Source organism: Anabas testudineus, chromosome 22, assembly GCF_900324465.2.
Source record: "Anabas testudineus chromosome 22, fAnaTes1.2, whole genome shotgun sequence".
NCBI classification, from domain to species: domain Eukaryota; kingdom Metazoa; phylum Chordata; class Actinopteri; order Anabantiformes; family Anabantidae; genus Anabas; species Anabas testudineus.
Window position 1 is genome coordinate 14,679,634 of NC_046630.1, and position 25,032 is coordinate 14,704,665.

A 25,032-nucleotide genomic window follows, 5' to 3' on the forward strand; every position below is an offset into this window, starting at 1 on the left:
CTCATTTGCAACTCAGAGGTTGTGTATAAAGTCACACTTCTTATAGTATTGATTGATTTCAGGCTTTCATAATATTAAGTCACCATAGCAGTAAGAAAAAAAAAGCCAATAGCTCAAGTTATGCTTCTGTTCTGTAGTGCAGGAGCTTCACCCTGGTTCCTGTGCTAAATGTCTGTCCAGAGGTTGGACCTGTCCTGCGTGTGAGTGGCAGTTCAGCGAGACGTCACTTTGACTCGAGCCACGGAGAGGGAGCTTTACAGCGAGTGGAGACGCGGCAGGTGTGGGGTGGAGAGAGAGAGAGAGAGAGAGAGAGAGAGGCAGAGAGAGAGAGAGGGAGAGAGAGAGAGAGAGAGATTACAGCGACGCGTGGTGTCTCTTAAAAGCGAATGGAGCCGGCGCAGCGCCGCAGTTTACTCACACCTCAGGAGCAGGCTCACTTGACAGCGGCGCCGGTTCCATGTGCATCACGCACAGAGCGCAGTTCAGCCAAATCTGTTCGTTTCACTTGGTGACATGAGTTTTTTTAAAGGGCAGGTGTAGATTCAGTGTCTCTCGCGACGGGGATATGTTTTGACGCGGTTTTCATTTTTTTTTTTTTTTGGGATTATTCTCCGGTGTCAGAGGTAAGGATCCTCCGAGCGTTTCATGTGGAAAGTTGGGATAAAATGTTGGTAAAAATGTTCTGAGCCCACTTGGCTGAAAGCCCAGACTGTCTGTGGACACTTCAGGGGGAATGAGGTACAAAACAGACACAGTTTCAAATCATTTAAAGTAATGTTTTTTTTTTTTTTTTTTCAAATTACGCTTAAGGAGATGAAGATCGTGTGAGAATAACACTCTGTTGCATTACTAATAGTTCCTGGAGAGGAGGATGCTCTTATTATTACTGTTAATAAATGTATTATTATAATGTATTATTATTATTATTATTATTATTACGTTACTGCATAAACAGTATATTTTGTTTTTAGGCTTCTGCTGCATGTTTCCGAGTTTGTTCTAATATACCCACTGACTAGTTGAGTTTTTTATTTTTTATTTTAAGGCCTGCACCATTATTTTGCCAGATATTCAACTTGGACTGCATTAAACTGTACCATTGAATATTTTAAAAAGCTGTTCATTATTTTGTGTAGTCTGAAGTCGAACTCGGGATGCAGTAGTTGAAGCTTTAACTGCTTTATGACTATGTTTAATTGTTGTTTATCTCAAACTGTTACGAGTTCACATTGCTCAGTGATATCGTGTTGATGTTCATTCAAAGCGAAACCTTTTCGTTTTCCATTTTGGTGTCAGTTTAATAGAAACGCCTTAAAATTCTGTAATGTTATTATGGACCTATTTTTTAATGCTTAAATAATGGCAAATGTTACAGCAATTTATTGGCTCGGTACCAATGTTGTTCTTAAAAACGTTTTTTTTTTTCCAATAAATATAGGTCATAGTGTAATTTAAATTTCTAAATTTGGATTTTTATAAGTTTTTTAAATGCTGTTATTAACTGTTGATGTTTAACAAATGGCGTTTGTGTTGCACAGCTAAATCTTACAGTGTTAAAATAATACAGCAGAACATTTTAATTTAATGTTCCCTGCATTAACATTATAATGGTGTTTTTTATAGTGCATTTTCTGCTCTTTTCTGCCCTTTAAATAATTCATATAATTAGATTTGCCCAGGACGAGCTTAGAGGAATACTGCATTTAACTACGTCGATTCTGAATGTGTCTTAAAAGTTTGTCATAGGAAAATGAAGTTGACTTCAAACTTTAAGTTTGATTTAGTACAAAAAAAAATATTGTATTTTCTGTTTCATTTGTTTTAACCCAGTTGACAGAATTCATTTCATGAAGTTACACATTTCTTTTTGTTAAATAAGAGATGATGTATGTCAAAACTAAAACTCTACGCATTTATTTGTACTTGAGTCTGGAGGATACTTCAGTACATTTAATATTGTACTTTCATAATTACAATTATTTAAGCCTCATTCATACTTTGATCACTGACAAACATATTCAGAAAACACACACACAGGCAAACACATTTAATACTAATTTAAATTGCCTGAGGAGATAAATTCTAAACAGAGCCTACAATTTAGAAAATGTAGGAAAAATGAAAACTAACAGCGCTGCAGCTGTAACACTTTTAAAAAATCTTTCAAATTGTCATTGATTTTAATAAATTTGTCTTAGAGTCAAATCTAAGAGTAAAACACTAATCTTTATATATATATATATATATCATGTGATCATAATTATAAATGAAAAGCAAAAACCCATTGTGAAGTTTGTAAATTTTAATTCCGATTTAATTTCATTTTAATGCATTACAATACATTAAATACTTTTAATTATTTACTTTTTAGTTTAATTATTTCAAACATGTTTTTTCCAGTGATCAAAGTATTTCATACACATTTACTAGAATTATTAAGATCAGTTTATTTAAATTACATGTAATTAAGAGGGAAAGGGCATTAGTGGAAACTTTTATACGATTTTAAGTTAGTTAGATTTTAAGTTTTTCAACTGTAGCAGCAACACGTGTTAATGTTCCCACTTTCTTTTCTTTCTTTCTTCTAGTTTTCCTCCCACTATGGACAAAGCCCATATTTCAAGCCCTAGTGACATCATAATGACAAGCTCAACAGGCCCCTACCAGCAGGAGCCCCTGACTCCACCCAGACCCACCCACCTCCACTCCTCACCGTCTTCCATGTCCTCCCCTTCTCCCTCTTCTTCCTCCTCACCCCTAAAGCCTAACCAGGTTGGTCAGGTAATCCTGTACGGGGTTCCTATCGTATCACTGGTCATTGATAACAAAGAGAGACTTTGCCTCGCGCAGATTTCCAACACGCTCCTCAAGAACTACAGTTACAATGAGATTCACAATCGTCGTGTGGCACTGGGTATCACATGTGTCCAGTGCACTCCAGTTCAGTTGGAGATCCTCCGTCGGGCTGGTGCCATGCCCATCTCATCACGTCGGTGTGGCATGATCACCAAGCGAGAGGCCGAGCGCCTGTGCAAGTCCTTCCTGGGAGAGAACTCACCACCAAAACTGCCCGACAACTTTGCCTTCGATGTGACACATGAATGCGCCTGGGGTTGCCGTGGTAACTTCATCCCTGCACGCTACAACAGCTCCAGGGCCAAATGCATCAAGTGCTCCTTCTGCAACATGTACTTCTCCCCAAATAAGTTTATTTTCCATTCCCACCGCACACCAGACGCCAAGTACACTCAACCTGATGCTGCCAACTTCAACTCCTGGCGACGACACCTTAAACTCAGCGACAAACGCCCAGCTGACGAGTTAATTTATGCTTGGGAAGATGTTAAAGCCATGTTCAACGGAGGCAGCCGTAAGAGGGCACTGCCTTCTTCAGCCCACTGTTCCTCCATGGGGTCTATGAAAACTCTCCCAGGTTCAGTGGTGCCTCACATGATGGGACCAGACCTGGGCGCTCAGAAAAGAGCCCGCTTTGAAGACGAAGATGATCTAGATGGAGGCGGTCTGTCTCCCCGTAAAACGCCACGTAGCTACCCTGTCATCCCTGTCCCGAGCAAAGGCTTTGGCATGCTGCAGAAGTTTCCTCCCACGTCACTATTCCCTTCGCCTTACCCCTTCCCAGCATTTGGACTCTGTCAGCAGAAAAAAGAGGACAGTGATGTTTCAGGTGGTCAGAAGGGAGCAGGGTTGTCGGGTCTTTTATGGCCTGGCCGCAAAGACACTTTTTATCCTCCTTTCTGCATGTTTTGGCCACCAAGAGCAGCAGGAGGAATCCCTGTCCCCACCTATCTCCAGCCTCAGCCCAGCACCCTCTCCTCCCTGGCAGACAACCCCTCTCTGAGGCAGGCCTTTCTGGATCTTTCAGACCCCAGTGAGCCTGGAGCTGTAGCCGGCAATGGCAACGGTGTCAGCACAACAGCACCAAACAGCGGGACCACCACATCGAGGTCTGGGCTATTTGACCCAGAGGGCTCAACGGTAATGCCCGACCTTCGGCCTGTAGCGTCAGAAGGCTGGCTCAAACTCCTGGACGCGCCAACCCTACAAACCAGAAAGCCAAGCTATGGCTCTGCTTTCCGTCCTGTTGTCAAAGATGCAGAGAGCATCGCCAAACTCCACCACAACGGAGGAGTTACCGGGGCAACAGATGACGACTTTGGGGTCGTGGTTTCCAGGTCAGACCGCCACCAACGGCTCTCACCAACCAGCAGCTGCAGTTACGGAAGTGAAAGCGGAGGGGATGGAGAAGCCGAGGCAGGGGAAAGTGAAGAGGAGGGGGAGGTGGATGTGGAATCATCCAAGCAGGAGGATGAAGAGGAGGAGGGGAGTTTCACAGGCAGGCCACAACAGACTCAACCTAACCTGTACCTCTCTGCTCTGAGTGACAGTGCCGGAGATGAGAGATGCAAGGAGAGAGGAAGTGTAGCTGCATATCCCAGCACCTCCCCTCCCTCCTCCTCGGACCTCATCCGGCAGGAGTCCCCCAGCATGCCTGCCTCCCCTCCTGCAAGTTTGCCTCTCTCCAGCTCCACCCCATCCCGCCGAGAAGAACCGGCTTACAAAAACGTAAATATCCCCTCAGGTCACTTTAGCTAATTATTATTTAAATGGTGCTGCAGTCAGGCAGTGATGTGATCTGCATAAGCAGATTGATAGGCTGGTTTCTCCCTGTAGAAATTGAAACAGTCACCCCACTCTGATCCCGGCTAATATGCCCAGGCGTGGATTGTTTAATGGCCACGGTGTGTTTGTTCTGCCTTTGTCATCCCAGCCTGTTAGGGCAACTCTAATCTTTAACCTGTCGACTCCCACATTAACCAGGCCTCTGAGAGGGAGGAGGAGATGGGAGGGATGGATGGAGTTATGATGAGCATTTTAATCTACAACAAGTTTAATTTTCGATTCAGCAGTATACTGCAAATTTAGTGATTTCATAGATGAGGGATGGAATAGGAGATCAGCCATAGACTCCAGATTATATCATTACAAATAAATGCCAGGAGCGGGTGATGAAAAGCAGTGTGTCAATCTATGCTGATATTAAAACAATAACTTTAAAGACTGACTGAAAATTGACTTGTAATTGAACTAAACAATGAACAACTGATGCAAACTGACTGTGATGTGATTTTTTCAGGCTCACAAAAACAGAGACGAAGGACTGCCTGCATATGCAACCAAAGACAACTCCAGCATTTCTGGTGAGCAATCATTTTCATTTTCTCAGACGGCAAAGTAGTGTTTTCAAACTAAAAGCAAATATAATTATAGGTTAGTTTGTGTTTTCTTTTTTAACATAGTTTTCTTTCTTTTCTTTTTTATAATGTATATTAAAAAAAAAAATCACTTTGCTTGCTCTGTTGTTTGCATGGGTTGTTTGCCATTGCATCTTTCAACCTGGAGTTGTTTTACAATGTCTTGGTTTCATCACCTGTTTGAGCAGGTTTTTACACTGTTTCATCAAATAGCATTACGCAGCCTATTTCAGTAAACTGTTACACACTACCTCTTCCATCAGACAGCCGAGCCAGTTGCATTATAGCAACTTTGTTTCATTTATTGTCTGAGTGAGTGGTTTTATAGTGTCTCTTTGTCCCTACAAGGCTCATATTCTTGTGACGTTTCATTTGCTCCTCTCATCTCCCACTCTGACCCTTTCGCTGAACAAAATGTTCTCCTGCCTGTTTCTTTGCGGTGGCCTGCTCACAGACACACTGAACCCACATGCGCACACAGGAGACACACCACATGAGCACACTCGGTTATCTCCGTGTGTCTGGATAACCAGCTCAACCAATGGGCCTTACTGAATCTTTTCCTCCTGTCTTTCTCATTTTCTCTCAGACGAAAACAAAGAGCAGAATAGTTTCTTTGCACCGGAGAGTGAGACGTCAGCGCCGGACTACTGGAGGGAGAGCTCAGGTACAAATGCTCACTTATGTTCTTCTTTTTCATAAGTGGCTGCGGTGCAGCTGCAGTCAGATGGAAAATAACAATTTAAATGGGGAGGTAAAGAAAAATGTAAAATAACAGGTTACGTAAGTCTAATTATTAGGATGACCTGGTTAATTTAATTTCAGCATTTGATTTAACTCTGCATGAGGTTAAATCCTTACATTTAAACATTTACATTAGGAAATGCAATAAAAAAAAACATGCAGATGCTAGTATTCAAGGGATTTTTGATTGTAAATGGATGTTAGTAAGATATTCACACAACACACATTTATTTTATATGGTGACCTAGCTGCAGTTGGGCTTTGTTGTAATTCAGCACACACTGTGCAACTGCTTGAATACTTTGCAATTATTTCACACAAAAACAATTTGAATTCATTCGAAAATATTTGACTTTACATACGTTAAATTACCACACCCAGAATATTTGAAGGCAGTGAGGGAAAAGCTCCTCAGTCTGCAGCCACATCCGCTTCAGTCTCCTCCTCCTCCTCTCAGACAGTGAGTTAAGGGATTCATATAAATACACAGAGAGATGAAACAGCAGTGAAAAGCAGCTTCTGCCCGCCGCGCTGCCACGGCTGCTCTCTTTAGCAGCATTGTCGTCAAAGCTGTTACTCTTGGGGGGGCCGTTATAGTTCAACAAGAAAACATCAGCTCAGAGATAAGCAGCCACGCTGGCAATCTCCATCCCAGACCCATATCGCCGTCGACATAATTGCCTTTTTTTCCTTTCCTCAGCGCAAAAAACCCTTTCCCGTTTGAAAAAGATCACAGCTTATTGCCTTTTTATATCTGTCAGGAAGACATTAAAAGTGCTTTATGACATCTGTGCCAACATTTATATCTAGCCCCCCCCCCACCGCACCTCCCTCAACCCCTACACACACACACACACACACACACACACACCGTAATGATCCCTGCACATAATGTATAATGTATTTCGAAAAATTACACGAAACAAATTAAATGAGACCACCTTTCCCCTGATTGCCAAACGTCTCCCTGGGCGGTGGGAAGCTCTACGTGATTAGAAGGCCTGATTCCTCCGAGTCCCACCAACCCCCCTCCACTGTCTTTAAACTCTCCCTCTGTTTCTAGGGAGAAAAAATAATCTAATTTTCCATTTATGTAATGCAAACCGCCTTGGCTTTGACTATTCACGGTTAATTGACTGTCAAACGAGGTTGTTATCCTCGGGCACTGTCTGCAAATTTGCTTGTCAAATGAGACAGAGAGAGGAGAGGAAAGGAGAGAGAAGAGGAGGAGAGAGAGGAGTGCTCTCTCTGCTCTAAATGAAAGAGAGCGGGAAGCACGGGGAGGCTTAAGGAGCCAGGATAGGAAATGTCTAGAGGAGAATATACATATCGAGGGTGCTGGATCGCTTCATTTAAGGCGTTCAATGCCTCATTGTCACAATTCAGATGTTAGCACAAACATGCACGCAAAATAATATAGACACTTAAATGTGATGCATGTGATGGAGAGTTTGTAAAAAAAAAAAAAAAAAAAACAGGAAGATGGAAGATGATGAAAGGAAGTTTTCAAGCAACAAGTAGATTAAGCTTCCAGGAGTAACTTAGCTTTAAACACATGCGTAGATAAACGACTTATACCAGGAATTATTGTGTTCTTATGATACAGTAATTCAGTTTTTGTTGGTGTTCTGCTCTCATGGACATTTCATATCTTCTAGTATTAGACAATAAAAGACAATAACATTGTCATGCAACTGTTAAAGATTTCCTCTAATTTCCAAGTGCAAATTGTTTTTTTTTTTTCATTTTGTTACAGAAAGCTGTATAATCTGATATATCACAAGACACAGAATATGTGAGGGAATGAAAATCTCTGCTCCTGTAGCAGCCAGAAATTGTTAGCACAAACTTATACTGACACCCAGAGGTCAAAGAGTAAACTACAGTGCTATGCTTCAGACTGAATGCACAAAAGAGCATAAGGGCACTGAGCGGGGTTTACATTGTTAATGGAAAAATACAGGGAGCATGCATACAGAGAAAACAGATGGGGAATCAAATCCATTACAATATATGCATTCATATGACTCTTAATGATATTTTTACAAAGTTACAGCTACTCCAGCTAAATAAAATGTAATTTTTAAATTTGGTGTGATATCAAGCTGTGACAAATATGGGACAAAAAATCTGAAATTAAGTCTCTGCATGTTTTCAGGTGATCAAAGCCAAGGCGCTGCCTCTCCTGTGCCGCTAAAGAAGGATGTTGAGAACATGGAGAAAGGTAATGTTTTTTTTTTTTTTTTAATAACACTGGTGGTAGATACACATTCTCGCTCCTCTCAGGTGCATACAGCTTTATCAATTCACAGCATTCACCATCCTAAGTAGATTATTGCAGTTTTCTTTTCTAACAAATTCCTCTTTATCTTCCTGCAGAGGAGCTCCAGAAGGTTCTGCTGGAACAGATCGACTTTAGGAGGAGATTGGAGCAAGAGTTTCATGCTCTGAAGGGCACCTCACCATTTCCTGTCTTCCGTAAGTCTTTTTTTTTTTTCTCACCTTGCTTTACTTTGTCATGCACCGAAGGGCATCGACTCCTTCTCTGTCTTTCTCAAGTTCTTTCCCCGTTTCTCCTCTGTTTCCCCCTCCCTTCATTTTACTCAACCCTGTTTTTCTAAGTTCCCTTTATCCTTTATTATACACTATTTAACTTCATCAGTTGCTCAAATCATAATGCTGCTCAGGCTAATCATAGATTATTACACTCATTTCAGATAATTTTCAAGACCAGATGAAACGAGAGCTCGCCTACAGAGAGGAGATGGTCCAGCAGTTACAGATGGTAAGATTACTACTCATACAGTCAATGCTGAACACTGATGCAAAATAAACATCAATGCTACGATTTTACATGACAAATAAAGTATCGTTTCATAGATACATGGATCTTAAAATCACTGATTGCTTTTAAAACTGTCTAGTAGTGAATTTGAGGAGGAATATAATTAAGGCTAATTATACATCACTTTTCAATAAGATATAGACACAGAGTGAGGACAGGGAAATGAAGAAAACAATAAACTGAGGCAGAAACGTGACATTAATAAAACTCTATCAACACTATAACATCATTTTGAAATCCAAAGCCATGTCTCAAAGCTAAGACAGAAATTAAACCATCTCAAGTGGACTCAACTGTTTGTCCATCAAAAGACAGAGCCAATCATCTAGTTTGTCTTTCATGGGTGAGTTAAGTTCCTCCGCAGCCGCCTGAGCGTTTCCGTCCACATCAATCACCGGAGCAGCTGGCAGACAGGCTGACAGACCGTGTTTGTCTTTGCTTTCTGACATATGCAACAACCGTACACGCCTGTGTGCACATGATCACAAACAGCGCGCGCAGAGCTTGCTGCATTCGAGTAAGCACAAAAGGCAGACGACTGCAATCCAGCTCGTTTAGCAAGCCCGCGCATGCACACACACAAGGAAGTGCACGCATGCAACATTCGAACTTGACGAATGTGCCTAGATTGAGCAGATGGATCTGTCTGAAGTAATGGCACATTCATCTTACACAGACATTCAAATGAACTCCAATGTTCTGATCATGTCTGACTGTGACCCATCATTATTGAGGGGGCATGTCTAAAATAGTAAAAGCAAAAAATAAGTGATTTGCTTTAAAGGATTTTATGCATTATAAATCAAATGTATGAAAACATGAATGTTTGTGTGTGTTGTCTGTTCGGTAATGATCTAAAATGTGTCTCCAACTATTGTTTCTTTCAGATTCCCTACGCAAACATCATTAGAAAAGAGAAGATTAGTTCACATCTCAACAAGTAACTGAAAGGTAACTTTAAGAAATTCAGTAATTCTGCAGGATTTACTTTTTGCTGTTTCACTCGCTTGACATTTATTTTTTATTGTTTTTTATTGTCTCCACAGGTCAAGTCGACAAAGTCCTGCATAGCACGAGGAAGCTACCAGGATTTCTGTGAAGAATTAAACAAAATAGAGACACAGACAGATGGAGTTTGGAACTAAACCGTATATGCGTTTGCTTTTCTTCCGTTTTTTCTGGGACAGTGATTATTTGGCTGCCCGGTCAGTACAACCTCTGTTAATAGCCCTGCACTGAAACTCTGACAGGGTTGTGCTGCATGAGGCAGCGTACTGGTAAAAGACTCATCCCTGTTTCTTTGGTAAAGTTTGTTTCCCAAACTGATTGAAAGGAAAGACACAAACTCTGCTCTTTCCTAATAGCTGTGTTGACAGTCAGACACTCAGCTTTACCAATCCAGGACCAAAGCAACCACGGCCTTCCCTGCCCTTTGTGAACTTTCACACTTTTGTAGGGCTGCTGAAGACCACCAGGAAATGAGCTCTGTCCAAAAACTCTGAACTTTCCAAAGCTCCTAAAAGATGAAGCACAAGAGGAAAGAGTCATAGATACGAAAAGACTGTGTGTATTATGCTCTGTGGCTGCGACCGCAGTGGGCCCAATTGTACATACACCAGATTGTGGATGACGGTGATCTTTACACAAGCTGTTGTTATTGTTTTTATCGTCTCGCCAAAAAAAAAAAAAAAAAGGAGGAATCTACAGAACTATAATTTATCCCAAAGGGTCCAGTTATGTTTGTTAACTAAATCAAAGTTCCCTGCGAACACAAAGCATCATTACCACCGATTCCCATCATAGTCAGTCATCACTGAGGAGATCAGATGCTGGTGGAGACTTGAAAAACAAGCTTCATCTGTTAACTTGAAGATGCCAGATGAAGAACAAAATAAAGGGCAAAAGGAATCAGAGCATGAAGAGTATGTGTGTTTAGGTTTTTAAATCTAACAGTGTGGTTAGATTCATACAGAAATGTATCACAAAAATGGGATCACACTTTACGCACAGCATACACTGGCAGAACAGTTTGTTCTTGTAGTATTAGAGAGTGATTTCTGAATATGCTGCTAGTCTTTTCCCCCGTCTTCTACTGTTAACAACTGAACGTGCTTCGAGGCACGCTAAAGGTATTTTTAATCCTTTACCCACATTTTCTAACCATCAGCTTACAGATTTCATTGGAGCAGAATGTCTTTAAAATGTGGACATTTAAAGGCTAATTATATGTCTTTGTTTGCATCTGGGCCACCAGGAGAAAAAAGTGTTGTATATTTCCCTGTAAATGGTTTAACGCAATTGTATAACGAGTCATAAGTGAGGACGCCGAGTCTCACAGTCAGTATATCTACGTGTTTTTCTAATTGTTGTTTATTTATTTGAGTAATAAAATTGATTGTGAAAATATTATTTATTACAGTGTTAAAAGGAGAAAAAAAAAAATCAAAGAAAGAGACACGATGATCATGATGGTGCAGTCCAAATATGAAAGAGTAAAAATGAGAGCTCACCCACTTTGTTTAGAGAATGAAATGAGTGAATGGATAAAGTTGTCATTTACTGAGAAGATGTTATCATTATAAACTGTCAATGCAGATGTATTTAAATATGTTCTTGTAGTTTCTCTACTATTTATGTGTAAATTAAAAGTCTATACAATAACCAGAATTTGGTTTCATTTAAGGCAGATGTTTGGTAACGTTTATGGAAATGAAATACTTACTTGATGATTAGTTACACCTGAAAGCAAACGTCTATAGTCTTGTTCTCTGATTTTTAATGCAATTAGACGTAATAACAGAGGTTTAAAAACACAGCTCACTTTGCTCACATTTTAAGTTCAGTGTTTTATTTTATTTATTTATTTATTTTTGCTCTCCTTGAATGAGAATGTAAACACAATATGTAACACATAAATACATAAAAAAAAAACATAACATAAATATTGACATAGTAATAGGAAAGATGAAATGAAGAGACGTCAGCGCAGGTCAGTGAACAACATAACACGTGGAAATATTGATAAATCATTAAGATTAGCCGTATCGTGTCCTCTTATTATCTAATTTTTCTATTTACAGACTTAGTTTCGTTTCCTCTGTTTTGAACAAAAATCAAACTTTGGATGAGAATCTGGAAAATATACACACATACCTCACCTGAGATCACGTTTTGCGCTTGCGACATCGGCTTCCTATTTACGGCAGCTCCTTCTGTGGGCGGGGTCCGTGGTGGACGTAGAAGAAGAAAAAAGCAGAAGAAGAAGAAGAAGAAGAAGAAGAAGTTGCCAGCATGGCGTTTACTCTCTACTCCCTCATCCAGACCGCTATTCTCTGCACTAATGCAATCGCTGTGTTGCATGAAGAGCGATTCCTCAGCAAGGGTAATTATTTGTACCATATTTTATTTTACATATATCGTAGACGTTATTGAAATAACGGTGAATAGCATGCTAACGATAAGCAAGCTAGGTGTGCAACGTTTACACTGCTGTCTGCCTGCTAACCTAAACAGAAAATAACTCATGCTTACCTTTTTATTAAGAAAAAAACCAAGTTGTTTATCAGAGAGACATGTATTCAGAATAAGGAATAAGGAATAAGATGATTTTCCCCATCCTTATTACTATGGGCAATAAGGGGCAGTTGGATGACAAGGAGTTAAAAAAGGAACTAAGTCTGCTACCTTCTATCTGCCTTCTCATGTTTGTGTTTGTCCTCATCATCGCTTTTTATTTCCACCTCCTTCTTCTGGACTTCTTTCTTGCTGTCATCAGTCGGGTGGGGTGTTGACCAGGGAGTTGGAGGCTTTGGGGATGATCCAGGAGTCAAAGCCCAGGTCCTCAATCTCATCCGCTCAGTCCGGACAGTCATGAGAGGTTAGAAGGCTAAATAAAATATATTGATACGATCACCTGAGACCACAGGAAATGTTTTGTGAAAATCATTTTATTAAGACTGGTTGTCCTGTTAATGACTCTGATTCTTGTGCTAATAAATACTGATATGGAAATGTCACTGCTGATGCCAAAACCATTTGTTTTACTTTTTGTTTTTGTTTTTTCTTTCCCTTTGTTCACAGTTCCTTTAATAATAGTGAACTCAGCCTGTATTGTGCTGCTGTTGCTATTTGGTTAACGCTGAGGGCCAGTGTGCAGCCAGAGGACTAGGTGCTTGCCGAGGAACTGCAACACACCACTGTCACAGACGCACACTAAATTGTGTGTCACGTAGATTCTTCTGCCAGTCGTCAACAGTGTGGAAAAAAACGGGAGGCAAAGGACTTTAAAACAAACACCAAAGTCATCTCCTGGACTGAAACAAAATTACAAGACTTAACTTGCATTGGACACTAACCTCCCTGTCAGTGTGACACCAAAAGGACAAAAACATCATGTTTTACATGTTTCGTCAGACATTGAAAGGAATCAGTCTCAGTGATTTCATGATGATATGTGTCACAAGTTTCAGCTGAGTGAACAAACTTGTTAGCTTTGATTTATAGATATAGTTAAATATTTTCAACAGTAGGACTGGAGTATAGATCTAGTTTCACTTCCCTTCACAATGTATTATATTTTTTATTTATATGTTGTATTTTTGATGGACGACATTCAGTTCTCCAAAGCAGCGCAAACGTGGCAACTGTCAATTGCCTCATAATATGTCGACATGTTTAGATTTTTATTTCATCTGAAAGATTTTGTTAAATGTAAATTAAAGCAGTATTGCCCAACACATCTCAGAACAAAGTACTATTGTACTGTTGACTCTTCATTGCATCGGCATGTTAACATAAATAAACGACTTTCAATTCAATTTAATAAAATTTCTTTTATTCTCCAAATCATGATCAAGATAATAGAGGAATAAAAAAAAAACTTATAGAGAAGAGTTTCTGCTGCTTCCATTTAAATTAGACTCTAAACTTACTTTGACAAACAAGAAACAACGAGAAAGATAAGATAAGTTTGGTTTCAGATAATTGTAGGCACATAAAATTTCTATCACTTTTAATCACTTCAGTATATATGAAATATTTTCATCATAAGCTTTTTCCCAATCAAATCACAAAGTTTCAACATTACACACTATTAGAACATTGCAAGTAATGATGAAGTGTCTCTGACTTCACTGAACCTCATTAGAGTATATTTACTTCCACATGAGTAAAACCTGAAAAAGTAAGTGTGACACGGCAGTATCATTCTACCAGTGCTCTGTATAAATATTGGCATACTATACACTATCCGTCAGTGCTACTGTATGTTTATCTCATGTATAATCTCCATATGTTGTGAATTATCATCATTCCCCCCGCCCGCTCAGCTCCACAAACATGTTTATTAACGCTAGTTTTGATCCAAGTTGGGAGAGTGAGTGGGGAAAGGGGATCTGCTGGAATTAGAAGCATATGTTTATCAGGGTGATTTGCGCAGTAAAGTCACTTTGATCTGTGATTAGTCAGAGTTTAGCTGTGGGGTTTTCAGTAGAATCTGTAAGCGATCACAGGCGACTGAACATGAATATGGATCTGCACTTCACAGGTCAGGATGTGTGGTGTTTGGGTCGCTTGTCTCTCAATAATAAATCATAGGTATCATTTGACAGGTTAGCTTGAGAGACTTAACTAGCTTTTCATTTCGTTTTCATTTTAATTGCTTTTGATGAGTGGCATTTTAGTTTTTGCCCCATACTGTGTGTTTAATTGCAAAAAAGAAGTTGGCACAACTATTTATTTATTTTATACTGAGTTTCAGCCCATCTGATCATTAGAACATTTTCAAATAAATGTTAAAATAGCAACAGTACATTACTTTTTATGTCAGAACATTGTATTGTTGTTTATATAAATCATAGAAAAATGACAAAGACAAAGACAAGGCCTTGATAAAATGAAACCACAGAATGGAAAATGTATTCAGCGCTTTTATACTGTCATCATGAAATCAAAGCAGTGTCCCCAACAGTAGCACAGGACAATGAAAGCACCAATATAGAAAGAAAACACAAAATAAAGATATCAGTAAAAGAAAGAATATCACAAACAAAAAGAAGGGATTTAAAATATGTTACTGATTTAGATATTTTGTCCAGACAACAAAATGTACAGCTTAGTTTTAAAACATCATGTTTTTCACGGTTGCGACCTAAACTGAAAACAACATTGGGAACAATGTTATTCACTGGAAGTGAAAAGAGGATTTGATCAGTGCTGTCTGGCATCGTGCAGAGAGAAGGTTTTTATCATTTTGAAAATACCTTCCACCATATTAATTCTATCTGGATGCCCTGAAAGACCCATTAATGCGGTACATCTGTTGGTTGTTAGTGAGATGTGGCACATATGTTTTTATTTTATTATTCTAATGAGTGATTAAGTGTTTAAGGATAACCCTCTTATCTGATTACAACATAGACTATAAATTGGGGGAAAAAATAACAACACAATAACATAAGAAACATAATAAAAGATTGATCAGGAACGATAGTAAAAATGAGATAATGCTGTAAAAATGTTGTACATAAAAAATTAAAAATAAAATAAAATACATGGATACTATAATAGGGCCTAAGTGAGTATGAGTCAGAGGTAGTTTTTCAGTTTGAGCTGCAGGGGGCAGCATGGCGTGCGGAAGTAAACAAAACAAGTTCACTTCAAATCGACGAAGAAGAATCGTCAACAGGAAGCAGGTGAGGGCTGCTGCTCCTAAAGGTTAGCTGAGCATGTTTCTAAATACCAAAACCTTTGCTATTAATGTGCGATTTAAACAGTTATCACGGATACATTTTGCATCAGGAACGAAGTCGTATATGAAGAATAAGCCACATTTGCCCTCAAACAGACACACGCAAGCTTATTCCCAGTTTGGCACTGTTTAGTTTCCTGTTATTACTTGAGCTCAATACAGATAATGGAAACATCACCAACAGGGGGTGGGTGGGTGTGTGTTTAAGCTATTTTACATGAGTGTTAAGAGCATTAATTGTACTCTCGCATTGATAACTACATGACAGAAATGCAAGCATGTCTAAATAATAGTGGATGATACAATCTGAAATCAAATACTGATAAAATACAATCCTAAAATCTGTATTCTAGGCAGGACGCCATTAAGGCTGAGGACAAACAGGTCAATAATCCTGATCTAGTTTTGAACAACACAGTAATCTGACAAACTCTGCCACTACCGATGTGAATTATGATTATTATCGTGTAATCTCTAAAATAATAAATTTATTATGAAAGAATAAGCTTTTTAAAACTGAGCAAAGCTCCATTTACAGCGGACCTTGGTCAGATTTAGCTGTTTGGAAAATCATAATCAGAGACTGCAATCCAGGCAGCTCTTTTCTAACAGCAACCCAAAACCAAATCATTTCTGCTGCAAGGTTAAATATCAGCTACATGTTAACGATGAACCAATTTTTTTTAGGAAGACGAACAAATGATATACACTAATGTTTTGTGTGCATGCATGATGTTTTTCCTAATACTTATGTCCAGGTCTCCAGCATGGCGGGCAGGCGTGCTTTGAAGGCTGTGCTCATCGACCTGAGTGGAACTTTACATATAGAGGACACAGCGGTGCCAGGTGCACAGGAGGCCCTTAACAGGTACAAAACAGTTTGCCAAGTGTTGGGAGGTTGTTGTGCAAATGAAAATCATAAGCAATCAAAAGTATTATGGTACCATTAACTGTGTGGTTATAGATTCATATGCAACTGTTTTTTATTCTGCGTTTGTACTTTGGTGGCGTCAGGTTACGCCAGGCATCTGTAGCTGTGAAGTTTGTGACCAACACGACAAAGGAGAGTAAGAGGATCTTACTGGAACGACTGCAACGTCTCAACTTCGACCTCCAGGTAAAATATCCTAAACTGTGTTTTAATTAGCGCAGTTAGCTTTGCTGTAGCTTTAAAGAAACTGACTATGAATTAAGAGGAAGCCGGTGCAGTTCTTTAGCACCTCTGGAGTGCTGCTTGTCCTGAATATATGTCACTGTGCAGGAAAAAGAGATCTTCACTTCTCTGAGTGCAGCAAGGAGTTTTCTGGAGCAGAAACAACATAGACCACTGCTTCTGGTGGAGGACAGCGCACTGGAGGACTTCACTGGTACTGTGTTGTTAGTGTGTGTGTGTGTGTGAGAGCGTTCTTAATTAGTTTCCTGTCTAGTCAGCATATCAAGTTTTTCAGCTGACAGATAGCTGTTGTTAAAGCTGTAACTGATAAATGAATGACCGTATTAAGATGAATGTTGATCACTGTGTCCTCATCTGCAGGTATCGATACGTCGGAGCCAAACGCTGTCGTCATTGGACTCGCTCCTGATCACTTCAACTACCAAACACTCAATAAGGCTTTCAGGTAGTAGATTTAAGACATCACAGAACTGTTGAACTGTTAATAAATGTTTGTTTCTGAGTGGAGATATAGGCAGAGGAGATGCAGTTTTGTACATGACAGAGAAGCAAAATTGTGGTTTTATAAGTTTAAATCGGGTATGAATATTACTATCTTGCTTTTTGACCAGGAGATGCTGCAGAATTCTTTACAGACCTTACCTCCTTTCAGTAATATTCAAAGGGTATGATGTGTGTCTCCACGTTGTATTCAGGAAAAAAAACAGACAACAAACCAAACCTGGTGATCCTAGGGGAGAAAGCTTATATAATCTCAACAGATGCCTACACAGGTGCCACCACATTAGATTAACAACCCTGCCTGCCTGCAGTCAACAACCCCAACCAGGAAGGGAAAATGAGGAGGCTGGAACAGCATCATTTTTAATACACGCTCTACACCCTGTAAATCATGTATATTTTTATCTGCAGAATGATTCTGGATGGAGCTCCTCTGATAGCCATCCATAAGGCTCGGTACTATAAACGCAAGGATGGTTTGGCCCTCGGACCTGGGCCCTTTGTGACAGGATTGGAGTACGCCACAGACTGTAAAGCTACAGTGGTGGGAAAGCCCGAAAATACTTTTTTCACACAGGTTAGAAATTTTTATGCATTTCCACTCTTTTAATTATAGTAAGAAAATTAAAAATTGTAATTATTACAAACATACTCAAATTGTATTGAGTATTGTATTTTGTACATTTTTAATTGGCTAAAATCTGCTGCATGACAACACATCTATGCTCTTTTTGCATTGTCTATTGTTGCAAATAGAATTTCTTTCACTGTTTTTGTAGGTGTTGTGTGGATTTAACTGAGAAGTGACTTACACACTTGTTTTATTTTCTACAAACAGGCTCTGTCTGATTTAGGATGTAGCCCCAGTGAAGCTGTCATGATTGGAGATGTAAGTATAATATCAATTGTGAATTATTAACACAAATGTATTGTCTAAATTTAGGAAAGAGACTTGGTATGAAATAAAATAAACCTTCCTCAGTTGTGTGTGAGTGTAGAAGCATTGTATTAAATGTTTGTCACTGTTTTCCCTTTTTGCTCTTTCTCTGTAGGATGCAAGAGATGATGTGGGTGGTGCTCAGAACGCAGGAATGTTGGGTATTCTAGTCAGAACTGGTAAGAAAAAATAAATATAAATAAATAAAAGTCAACTACCCCATTCCACCATCTTGATGCTCATGCCATATTTCCATTATAACTGATTGTGTATCATTGTACTTTTCAATGGAGCTGATGTTATTAGCTACATGATTACTGATGTTTTTTCCCTACCTTGTCTCAGGTAAATACAGAGAAGGAGATGAGAAAAAAATCAACCCTCCACCTCACTTAACATGTACCAGTTTCCCAGAAGCTGTGGAACACATCCTGAAGAACCTGCTATAAGAAACAAGCAGCCCTACAGCGCCATTGTATTATTGAGTCACAAGAAAACACTCCAATCCAGACCGTTATCACGGTTGTAAACTAGTGTTGTTTACAAGCAGAAGGAAAATAATTTATGAAAGTGTTTTACAGACAGATGTAGTGTGGGATCATATTAAAGTGTAACTGCTGTAAGAAGATTAACTGTCAAATGTTCATCCAGAAGTCAAATAATAGGGAAACACCATGTACTGGTGCAAACAATGTTTTTTGAAAGGCTCTGTGTTGACAGACTATTAAAACATGTACTGTTCCAACTTGTAGTAGCGAGTTTGCAATATGTAATGAACAAATAGCACAGTATAGGATAAATAGCATCCTGCTTACAGTAAAAAAATCACTCTAAACTGCTGTGGAGTTAGTTTAGTACTGTCTTTCCTCATGTTTAAATGCCTTTTTGTCAGACAGACTCATACTCTTTCTCCCAGGCTGTGTATCTGTCCATCAAATTTCGGGCCGAAGGTTTGGTGTGTGCGATGACCTCTAGGAAGTCGGCTGTTGTCACAGTCTCTAGCTGGATGGCGGGCATGTCGTTGTCTTCTGTTGAGGACAATCACATGTAAAGCTCATGACGGACACTCAACAGAACACACGTTTGTCGTCGGGTCAAACATGTTATGTAAAAGCTGGTTCTCCATCTCTTAAATATCTGTGTGTGTGTGTGTTGTCCCACCCTCCTGATGTGACTCAAGTGCATCAAAGATTTTGCGGACTGGTCTCATGGCAGCCTCTTTACACACCAGTCTTATGTCAGAGCCAGAGTAACCTTCCATGTCCTGAAAAACAGGTGGATGAGCCATAGCTGATCAGCACAGTACTATGAATGTACATGCATATTCTCTCCTCTCAGGGGCAACAAATATTTAACAAGCAATACAATTTCTGTCAGGAAATTATTCTGCATTATAACAATGCAGATGAATGAATACACACATATGTGAAAACACATACACACCTTAGCTAGGGCTCCATAGTCCAACTCAGTTCGCAGCTCCACTCGTCCTGTGGAATTGAGAGGAGGCAGCCAATGTGAGATCATGGCTTGGCGAGCTTGCGAGGAGGGAAGACTGACTAGAATCCTCTTCTCTAACCTCCTAAGCATGGCGTGATCCAGTTCCCTGTAAGAAGATTGAAGATTGTTAGTTTCCTTTTTATAATGTTATTTTGTATAGATTATGTTCTCGTCCTCTGATTCGAAAAAGCAGACTAGTCTTTTGTTCAGCTTGTTTCATTGTGCATTTATTTTCTTAATAGGTTATCAATGGCTGCCATTGGAATAAATAATGCTGCACTGGTCTTGACATCCAAGTAAACAGCAAATGTTATTATATTATATATTATAATAATAAAGAAGAAGGGAGTTCAAAAGTGTAATTGTATTTGTTTGTCTGTCTTAATCTACACTCATACATGTAATGGAAACATAAGCATATTAATTATTTGCCTTTGTCCCTATTAAAAGATAAATGCACATGATATGTATTTATGCTGTGAGTTACCATGGCAGGTTGGAGGCAGCCAGCACAAACACCAGGTCTTCCGATCTTGCCAGTCCATCCATCTGAACCAGCAGCTCGGTCTTCATCCTGCGACTCCCCTCATGCTCTCCCCCCATACTGGTTCCTCTCTGACCCATCACTGACTCCAGCTCATCCAGGAAGATGGTAGATGGAGCATGATACCTAGCCAGTTCAAACAGGACCTGCAGACATATGATAAAAACTAATAAATACAAAATAGAGAAAAAATATGTTCTCCTATACATTGAATTGAATCTGTGTCGTGTGTTGAATGGCTACCTACCCTGACCAGTTTTTCTGAGTCTCCCCTCCACTTGCTGACAATGCTGGAGGCTGAGATGTTGAAGAAAGTTGTCTTGCACTCTGTAGCTACGGCCTTGGCCAGTAGGGTTTTACCTGTACCTGTGTGTATATGTGAGACAGATGGTCACAAGAATACCAAAATGTACGACTTAGGAAAAGTCTTTATAGTCTGACAGTGACTAAGAACTGGAAGTGTTACCTGGCGGGCCGTACAGCAGCAAGCCCTTCCATGGAGACAGGATGCCTGTAAACAGCTGGGGGTACTGTGGAGAGAGATGAAGGGGAAGAAAAGAGTGGGAGAAGGAGAATAAAACTGGGAAAGGAATGTAACACTAGAGAATGAATAATAATGGCGACAGACAATAAAACAGGCCAGCAGAACAGAAGATAGACACATCAGTCCTCATCTGCCTGTAAATGTCAAGAGGATGCAGACACCCTGATTTGTTGTCATCATATCCATGAGAAAGGTCTAGGTGATGATGACAGAACTGTTTGTATGTATTGTGTGTGTGCTTTTATCTGTACACTGAGGCAAATTGTGTGAATGTGGCCATGTACATAAATTCTACATGGCATTCAGTGTGCGTGTGTGTTCGTCCCTCCATGCCTATCTATCCATCTGTATATGTGTGCGTTACCATAATATCCCAGGTATAGATTTAATGTCAGCCTAACTGACTGACCTGACCTCACTGCCCCCCTTCATTTTAAGCCCTTTAAAGAAGATGTATTCAGAATCGAAGACGGGCGACCGGTGCTGAAATACCAGCACGCTCGGGCATCCGCCTTACCTTAATGGGATAGACGACGGCCTCTTTGACTAATCGCTTGGCATCCTCCAGGCCAATGATGTCCTCCCACCGTACGTTGGGGCTGTGTAAATAGATGTCCTTTAGGGGTGAGAGACAAACAAACACACAACGTGAGGGATGCATGTGTAAGATATCAGCTACAAATGGACACACACACACGTCCTGGTGCGATTAGGCTTGCGTGAATAGGTGTCCTTTCGAAAGAAACATCAGATAAGAGAAATAGATAGAACCTGGGCCTTCATTAATACAACAGATCAATTCATTCACAAAGCAGCTCTCTACAGCTCTCTAGTGGACATATTTGGTAAATAACTTGCAGGAAAATACATCTTTGCAATGTTCCTTTTTTGTTTATATGTATTTTTATCTATTCTATATTATTTAGGTGTGTATTGTACCCTGCTGATGATTGCAGCCAGTTCTTTCATCTCACCACTCATTCCAGAAAAGCCACTGAGGGGCTTCAGCAGCCGTTCCTGCAACACAACACACAATCTGCATGAAGTGATATTATTAGTTACACCTTTATTATAATTTGACACCAGATTAACTGCTCATCTTGAGGATTTTTGCTATATTTATTTCCTCAGAGGCTGCACTCTAATTACCATGTGGTCTGAATCAGTGCCAGCTCCTTTAACAGTATCCTGGATTGTGCCTTTACCATCAGTCAGTTGGCTCTAGGACAGACAAACATTTTTTAAACATATATTGTAGGTGAATGTAACCTCAAACAAAAATGTCTGTGTATATGTATGCTTTGAATTTCTGGAGGATGTAATATTGTCCATTGTTTACATCTACATGAATTAGACATAAGAAATTTTTAGAATGTCATTACAACATCAAAAATAGCTATCAGCAACTCTCTCAGTACCTTCCTGTTCGTGGATGCTTCTCCAGCTGCTCCATTTCTGATGGACGACACGTTCAGACCAAACTCTGACGACTCTGGAGGAACAGAAGAGCCGTTCTCCTGGGAAGTAAATAACAGTCATCACGATGTCATAACAACTGCTATTTATTTTCTAATAGATTGATTCTGGATGTCTTCAGTTTATCGCTGTACATTAATATGTGCACCAGTGGCCGTCTTCTTGGCTATGCCAGACAGTGGGCTCTGTGATGGGTTGATTTTGGGAAGAGGTTTTACAGCTGAACAAGGACTCCTGGGAGACAGAGAGACATGTTACCATGGAAGAAATGAGGAGAGCAATCCTTGATCACTAGCCGATTAAACACATTTCCTGCCGAGCACACTACTCTTAATTCAACACTGTTGAATCAGACCAGTGCCAGGGAAGTTTTACTGTGTTTTAATCCTTTTTATACCGAGTATGATTATTAAGTTCAAAACACAAAATAGAAAGATGCGGGACTCACCTTTTCGTGCCACCACTTTTTCCATATCTGCTTTCCCCTTGACAGAAATGAAAGAAAATATTGACTATAGCTGAGATGTATCTATACTAATTCAGAATTCAGCAGTTACTGTATGCCACTGAGAGAGAGAGATTATATCAGTGTTGCTCAGTGTTTTAGCAGCAGTCCTATACCTGGTTCTGCTGTTCTTCTGATGAGTTTGGGATATTTCTGGAACTTGACATAGTGATAACTCTCGTACTCCATCAGCACCATCTCCAAATCGATGTTATCACAAACCTCAAACTTCTTCACTCCTCCATTTGTCTCCTGGTCCAAGGCCACTGCAGCTGCCACGTAGCTGGTGGGTAGACACGCAGGCACAAACATTGCAAAGATCAAAAAGTAACTCAACCAAGGTCCATTATACCTGCTGCCTTGTGCTGTGACCCTCAAGAGTCTAATATGATTTACTCTCAATGTAATGTGTTGATGAAATGTGTCAAGTGTTTTCTGCATGCGTCTAAATTAATATTTATATAATATAATATTCCATTGATACATACGTGTATATATATATATATTACTGGTATACCCACTTCCTCAGTTACTTATTTTATTTATTTTATTTAAATCGCATTGGGTATCACTTGTCTCTTTAGCTTATGAAACCTGCACCATCTCATGTGTAATCAATAGCTGCTGTGTTAAAGTGCCTTTCACTAACTGGTCCTTGAGTACTTCATACTGACCCTTGCCCTAGCAGGTGGTGGTAGATAAGGATCAGGAGGCTCTTCTTTCTCATCTCAGTCCTCAGCTCATCCTGTTAATAAAAGACGACACATTCACCACTGAGACTCAACATTAGGGAGTTTAATTAAGTAAGAAGTGAGTATGTACGCCTCCAGTGCTTTGTGATAATAGTACTTTATCCCTACTCAAACGTAGGGGAAATAACTGGGGTGAATACTAGTTTCTAGGATGGGAGGAGAGGTCGGTCTCCAGGAGAGGGAGACAAATACTCCAACATGACGACGACCTGACTGGTCTCTAGGCAACCAGTGGACGCAGAGTACCTCGGGATGTATGCGAAATTAGCCCGATTAGCTAAGCTAGGCTAACAGTTAACTTTTATCTTAAGCGTGTCAGTTTTGATGTTACAGAACAGCAAAAGTGAAAATAACACCTGTTATGATCAGTATAACGTTACGTTAAGACGTGGATATTTAAAGTTGATGTTACACAGAGTTACAGTATCATTGCTGGTTCTCGAAAAGTTGTTAGCTTGTTAATAAGGTTTGTACAATAACTGCAAACATGGATAGAAAAGACAAAGCCAAACTCGCGTTTACTCACCGCCTCCCGGGCCTGGTGAGCGACTTTCATCGATTGATATGAAAGTTCCATCATGATTCAGACAAGTTAGTGAGACAGGAGACTGTCGGTCCTCTGCTGCTCAGATGCTCTTAAGATGCGCGCAGTGTTTAGTTTGGGGTTTTCCTCTCCGGGCTTCCGTACGTCTAATTCTTACTTAAAGCACAAAAGTAAAAGTTCTTCACTAACACAACGTTGAAGTTTGCACAATGTCAATGGATCAACAACAATCATTTTGGTGCTGTTGATGACATAAATTAGAAATCTAGTCCAGATTTATTTGACCAATTCTCAAGGGTGAAAGTTGTGATGCATGAGACAGCAAGTGGCTGAAAACTCTTACTTCATTTACTCACTAAAATTAAAGTCAGACAAAAATAAGCTTAAGTCATTTTTGGAGCTTAGACGTGTTCCAGCTGAGAGAATGTACAGTAAAAAAAAAAAAAAAAAAAAAGATTTCTACCATGTAATACTATGCTGTGATCCTTAACAAGTCCACTAGAGAGCAGCAAGCCATCAGCTATTGCTGTGAGTAAATTCAAAGCTATGTGCTGTGTTAGTTAAGGCCCAGCACTTCCATCATTCCTTATTATAGAGAAGAGAAGGCAAGTATTGGGGCATTATCTGGAATATTATGGTAATCTGCACAGATACAGTCCTGTGCAAAAGCCTTAGTCTTAACAAATTTGTCCTTTTGGCAATGCATTTAAGACCAAATGCATATTCTTTCTTTAGTCTCTCCATTATGATACAACTAGAAAAAAAGATGAAATATGTAGTTTTTGATTCTAGTTGTTGCTCTCTCTCTTTTATATACCTTTTTATACCCTCTAGCTCTAGTTAGTACGACTTACTTTTCCAGCCTTTTCCCAGCTATTTTGCTGCCACCAATTTCAAAATGACTATTGTATCTTTGTTCATACATTGATTTGTTTTCTATTGTGA

At 39.7% G+C, this 25,032-nt stretch overlaps 4 protein-coding genes across 5 annotated transcripts; 3 read left to right on the top strand and 1 right to left on the bottom strand.

Annotated features, from left to right (window-relative positions):
• Window positions 1-2,601: 2,601 nt before the first annotated feature.
• Window positions 2,602-9,806, top strand: skor2 (SKI family transcriptional corepressor 2). Its single transcript, XM_026340200.1, has 7 exons — window positions 2,602-4,584; window positions 5,156-5,219; window positions 5,863-5,940; window positions 8,176-8,241; window positions 8,397-8,495; window positions 8,735-8,802; window positions 9,750-9,806. The coding sequence occupies exons 1-7, from the start codon at window positions 2,602-2,604 to the stop codon at window positions 9,804-9,806; spliced, it is 2,415 nt and encodes an 804-aa protein (XP_026195985.1).
• Window positions 9,807-12,111: 2,305 nt separating this feature from the next.
• Window positions 12,112-13,684, top strand: ier3ip1 (immediate early response 3 interacting protein 1). The gene is made up of 3 exons (XM_026339950.1): window positions 12,112-12,244; window positions 12,638-12,739; window positions 12,943-13,684. Exons 1-3 carry the CDS (start codon window positions 12,154-12,156, stop codon window positions 12,996-12,998), a joined length of 249 nt encoding a protein of 82 aa, XP_026195735.1. The 5' UTR covers window positions 12,112-12,153; the 3' UTR covers window positions 12,999-13,684.
• A 1,815-nt stretch (window positions 13,685-15,499) lies between these two features.
• On the top strand, window positions 15,500-18,967 carry hdhd2 (haloacid dehalogenase-like hydrolase domain containing 2). Of its 2 annotated transcripts, none has more exons than XM_026340544.1 (9): window positions 15,500-15,554; window positions 16,369-16,478; window positions 16,625-16,727; window positions 16,872-16,977; window positions 17,145-17,229; window positions 17,697-17,862; window positions 18,124-18,174; window positions 18,338-18,401; window positions 18,568-18,967. In XM_026340544.1, exons 2-9 carry the CDS (start codon window positions 16,378-16,380, stop codon window positions 18,669-18,671), a joined length of 780 nt encoding a protein of 259 aa, XP_026196329.1. In that variant the 5' UTR covers window positions 15,500-15,554; window positions 16,369-16,377; the 3' UTR covers window positions 18,672-18,967. The 2 variants fall into 2 exon arrangements, with proteins under 2 accessions (XP_026196329.1, XP_026196326.1); XM_026340541.1 differs by having other exon boundaries at window positions 15,506-15,576.
• Window positions 18,968-19,087: 120 nt separating this feature from the next.
• katnal2 (katanin p60 subunit A-like 2) lies at window positions 19,088-24,173 on the bottom strand. Its single transcript, XM_026340545.1, has 15 exons — window positions 24,070-24,173; window positions 23,466-23,536; window positions 22,908-23,074; window positions 22,735-22,771; window positions 22,421-22,520; window positions 22,229-22,327; window positions 21,960-22,031; window positions 21,750-21,827; window positions 21,328-21,426; window positions 20,733-20,796; window positions 20,514-20,632; window positions 20,210-20,412; window positions 19,666-19,828; window positions 19,384-19,486; window positions 19,088-19,250 (listed from the first exon to the last, which is right to left on the bottom strand). The coding sequence occupies exons 1-15, from the start codon at window positions 24,121-24,123 to the stop codon at window positions 19,111-19,113; spliced, it is 1,569 nt and encodes a 522-aa protein (XP_026196330.1). The 5' UTR covers window positions 24,124-24,173; the 3' UTR covers window positions 19,088-19,110.
• Between the last annotated feature and the right edge of the window lie 859 nt (window positions 24,174-25,032).